This window comes from Phragmites australis, chromosome 1 (genome assembly GCF_958298935.1).
Source record: "Phragmites australis chromosome 1, lpPhrAust1.1, whole genome shotgun sequence".
NCBI classification, from domain to species: domain Eukaryota; kingdom Viridiplantae; phylum Streptophyta; class Magnoliopsida; order Poales; family Poaceae; genus Phragmites; species Phragmites australis.
In genome coordinates, this window is record NC_084921.1 from 30919947 (window position 1) to 30924745 (window position 4799).

Sequence of the window (4799 nt, forward strand, 5' to 3'; positions counted from 1 at the left end):
TCCGTTCTTAAATAGATATCGTCTTAGAATGCGTGTAATCAAATTTTAGAAACTTTGATAACTAATATACACAAAACTATTAGAATTTGGCACAATAAAATAATAATAATAAATTTATCATAAAAAATATTTCGATATCATCTAATTTTTACTAAGAGGTAGCTATCAAAAATAATTGTCAAACATATTTATTAGAGATCGTATCGATATCTTAAATAATAAGTAAAAGATAACATAGATATAACTTATAATCCACCGGTTGTTGTTGGGATTTGATCCCCGTCCTCCCCACCTAATGTACCCGCTCTAACCAACTCTACTTGGGTCCCGATAGGGGCCCCACATGTCGAGATCCCAAGTCATCAGATCACATTCCCTTTCTATCGTGTTCTTTCTCCGCCGTGCCGGGGAACACCGGACTGAAATGTCAATCTCGCCTTTGGAAGAAAACAGAGCACCAACCGAAAGCCACTGTAGCCGCAGGGGGGGTACAGATCCAGGGCGCCATTTTTGTCACCGCGGCGAGGCCCACCGGTGTCCTCCTGCTCCCTCTTGCCGACACTCCCGGGGGACAGATTCCAATCCCATCCGTTGCCCGCGACAGCGACGGCCAACCCCGAAGCTCCCCAGTCCCCACCCAAAAACACGGACAAGAGCAGCATCCATAAAGCTCAGAGCACAGGTTGAACAATGTCTGAAACCATCCATCCATTGATCTCATCCATGTTTCATCCACGCGTGCCAACAATTACAATCGATCAGGGAGACAATTCAGAATTCAGAAGCATGGCCCTGCTACTAGAGACTACTACTACTACAACTACATACCCAGAATATACATCCCAGCTTCTTCCAGAAGCAAAAGAAGAGCATGACAGAGAAAGGCACTGCTAATTAGTGCTACTAACAGTGTAGCGCCAAAAGAACAGCTGATAGGCAGAGCAGGAACCACAATGGATTGGCTAAATGTCCATTCTTCGCTTGCTTTGTTAGATGCTACTTCTTGGGTCGGTTAGGATCTGGTAAGGTAGGCGAACCGACTGATCAGGACAAAGCGATCCCGGGTCCTAGCTCAGGAGCAAAGCCGTGTGGCGGCGGCATCTGATCCTCCCACACCAAACCGACCTCGTACTCTGGAACATACCCCTGCGAATCACACATGTAGGTTTCACTAAGCCGTGACAAACTGTGAACTTCATGGGTCAAAATAGGAAGCAGAGGCTGGGATTTTACCTCAAGCTTCAGAACGAGCTCCTTCGCCGTAGGAGCTGAAATGATGATGCGTCGGGCGTCTTCTTTTATGAATCCTTCATTGACTGCCATGTCAATGAAGGATAGGAACGGATCGTAGAACCCATCGACGTTCAGGAGACCAACCTGGTAAATGGTTACAATCAGTCAGACACAGAATTCCCTGAGGTAGATGGTTAATACTTCGAGAAAAATAATTTTCTATAATTTTCCCACAGCAGCGCAAGGAAAGATTATAAGGTTATAGGATTCGAAATCATTGATGCTTAATACCTTATTCCTTGACAAAAAGGATTCATGTAGGACCAATAATCTCAGTTGATATAGTACTGCAATATTTTACAAATTTGGTGGGGCCCGTCAAGCTCCAATAATAGTAATGGGTGACGAATCAAAGTAGATAACTATTGTTCAAATATTTCATTTGTATATCATTTCTGACTCACTAAGCAATTGTTTAGAGAGGTTGCCAACTACACATTCCTTTTGAATGCAAAGTTTGACTGGTACAAGATCCTCCAAAGATCACTCTATTAGTTGTGTTGGAATATTCATAAGGTATTAAGTGTATCTTATTAAGCGCAGGTCGCATGCTCCCCAAAGTATGCTCTAATTAACACCTGTGGATGGTAGACTAACTAAACTAAGCTAATAATTCAATAGTTTGTCATTAGACATCCGAAACCCCAGCCAGTCACATGGGTGCACCGTGCACCACGAAGCCATGATCAAGGCAAGATGTTCGCACAAGATCACAATATCTCTAATCTAACGACTTTGTGACAAACTAATTGGCTACAGAAATAGTGCGACAAAAAGAATTCTGAAACTTGGAGGCACTACACATGATCCTAAATTATTGCGCTTGCATAAGTTTTGACTTTGATCCAACAAGGTATCAGAATTAGTTCTTACCGGTTTGTTATGGATTCCTAGTTGTGCCCACGTGATGACCTCAAGCAGTTCTTCCAGAGTCCCGTAGCCGCCTGTAACACAAGGGAGCGTGTCAAAATTTGCATACCAGAACCATCAATTCACAGGAAAGATGTGGAGTAGCTAAACAAGATCATACCAGGTAATGCTATGAAAGCATCAGCAAACCGAGCCATTTCGGCCTTCCTCTCATGCATGCCGGAGACAGCTCTTACTTCCCCAACAGGCTCACCAGTTACCTACAGAAGTAGAACCCTGAAAATTTAAGCATCCGACACTCTTTGGCATACCTAAATACTCCATTAAAATTAGCAATGCAGTACTAATCCGTGGATAGATATGAATGGATGTTTAGGGCATGTCAATGTATCACGGAAATGGTAATGCGTGAGCTCATCCTCCTTATTAGAACACAACAAAGACTAGTTCCACATAATGCACCAGTCAAAGCCGACCAAGACGATTCAGATTCACACAGGACCAATTATACTTTCAACATAAAAATGTACGAGTACAGCGAAAGAAGTGAAGAATTTAACCAGTTACCAAGTGCAATCCAGTAAAAAACTTCAGAGCAAGCAAGTGCAAGAGTACAATTAAAGATTAAAGCCTGAATATCTACTAGTATTTAAGTGCATCATACAATGTGGTAGGTCAGGGACATTAGATTCATGTGATGGATATAAATGTATCATGTCCCCCAACGTAACATGCTCCTTTGTTATTTATTGGAACTTCTCTATTGTTCCCTCAGATGCAAACAGTGAACAAAAACATCACGAAAGGAGCTAGGCATGCATTCCAAATACAGCAGTAGTACACAGCAGCAACCAAATACAAGTTTCGAGCACAGGAGGCTCACCTCTCTGGGCATCAAGGATCTTGGGATGACCCTGTCAAGAAAGAGGGGAAACAGAAAGGCACATCAGTTTCTAGCATGAAGCAGTCAAACAGGTAGAAGCATCAGGCCATGGGCTTTCCCAGGGCTAGGCACAGCGCAGCTAAAGTCTAGAGAGAGGGGAGGGGGGGGGGGGCAGACTGGACTGGACCAAAAAACCACTGCACAATTATTGAGTTAGAGGAAGAGAGAAGCACTGGCTCGGCTGGCCGCCTGGCCCCTTGCAACTCAATGCACATTCGGAGCATGCAACCGAGTAGCCTTTTGGAAACAAGGGCAAAAGGTGCTTCCACTCCTGTGATGAAGCCCAAATGCACTCAAAATGCCTCCCGCTGAGAGATGAAATGATACAACCAGAGAGAGACTCAACGGCCTACCCAGGGGCCAGGGCCACCGCTATGGCAATCAAAAGCTGCCATTTTGATACAAGAAGGCGCAGGAAGCATGCACTCACAGCAAGAGCACTCAAGGAGGAGAGCACCTGGCATGCACACAGCACCTTGTCTAGAGAGAGAAAAGAGGATGCTCACCCAATCACATGGCGCCCTCCATCATGAACTGCATGAGAGACCAGCCCCATGAGGCCGATGGATCCTCCCCCGTAGACCAGGTCTATGCCCCTCTCCACCTGCACCAGAAGAATGAAGAAACTCATCATCAACATTTACATAAGAAGCAGAGAAAAAGGCGAGAATTTTGTTTTAAAAATGAGATTCTGGTGCATGAAAGACGCAAAGATTGTTCATTTGGGGAGGCAAGTGAGACCACAGCAGCAGCCATGAGCCATCCATCATGATCCACGACAACCAGACCACCGAAGTTCAAAACGGCAAAGAATTGCGGCGCCTTTCGGCTGCCCGGATGGCGAACAGCGGAGCAAGCTTTGCCTCGTGCGGGCCGATGCATGATCATGCAAGGACGGAGCGTGCGCCACGCCACGCCACGGACAGAATCAAGTGGAACGAGAGAGACGGGAGGGGTAGCAGAAAGGCACGAGACTGATCCGGAACCAAACCGGGCGGCGACTCCCCTCAAAAAAGATTGGATTTTTACGGGGTTTCGGCGTGTAAAGGCGGGATCTTTGGGGGTCCAACCACGTACCAGCTCCTTGCCGAGCTCGACGGCGGCGTCCTGGTAGCTTGGCTTCCGTCCCTTGGCGCTGCCGCAGTACACGCAGATCCGCCGGAACCGGGACCGCCTCTCGCCGCCGACGGCGCCGCTCCCCGCCTGCGCGGCGGCAGCAGCTCCAGCCCCGGCCGCTCCAGCGCCGCCGCTCTTCTCGGCCACAGCCGCTTCCATTGCCATCACCGCAGCAGACGTGCTGGGGGTGGGAGCTCGCAACTGCCGGCGACGTCCAACGAGTGGCGTCGGGAGAGGAGGGCGGTGCGGGGTGCGGTTCTTTGGGTAGGTGGGCGCGTGGACGTAGCGAGAGGCTAGGCAGGGAGGCGTGGAAATTGCGAGTGCTTCGATGACTGGGATTGGAAAGGGTGGTGGGAGGTGGGAGGGTTGGCTGAGTGAGTTGAGCCGGGATGCGTGGGGGACGGCGTCAATTTATAGTGAGCTTCGGAGCCAAATGGGCGGGGCCTGGGTTGGTGGGTCCAACATCGCTGGACTAGCCCACCAGTAGTGGTAGGTCGTAGGGGCCTTTTGCCTTTTGGTTCCCAATTCAACCGGCGGTGTTTTCCTTTTCTTCACTTTTGTTTTTTGACACCTTTAT

At 47.9% G+C, this 4799-nt stretch overlaps 1 protein-coding gene across 1 annotated transcript; it reads right to left on the reverse strand.

The window, feature by feature from the left end:
* Positions 1 to 691: 691 nt before the first annotated feature.
* Positions 692 to 4593, reverse strand: LOC133915019 (cytokinin riboside 5'-monophosphate phosphoribohydrolase LOG). Its single transcript, XM_062358016.1, has 7 exons — positions 4184 to 4593; positions 3613 to 3710; positions 3047 to 3077; positions 2324 to 2423; positions 2167 to 2237; positions 1234 to 1377; positions 692 to 1146 (listed from the first exon to the last, which is right to left on the reverse strand). Exons 1-7 carry the CDS (start codon positions 4385 to 4387, stop codon positions 1045 to 1047), a joined length of 750 nt encoding a protein of 249 aa, XP_062214000.1. The 5' UTR covers positions 4388 to 4593; the 3' UTR covers positions 692 to 1044.
* Between the last annotated feature and the right edge of the window lie 206 nt (positions 4594 to 4799).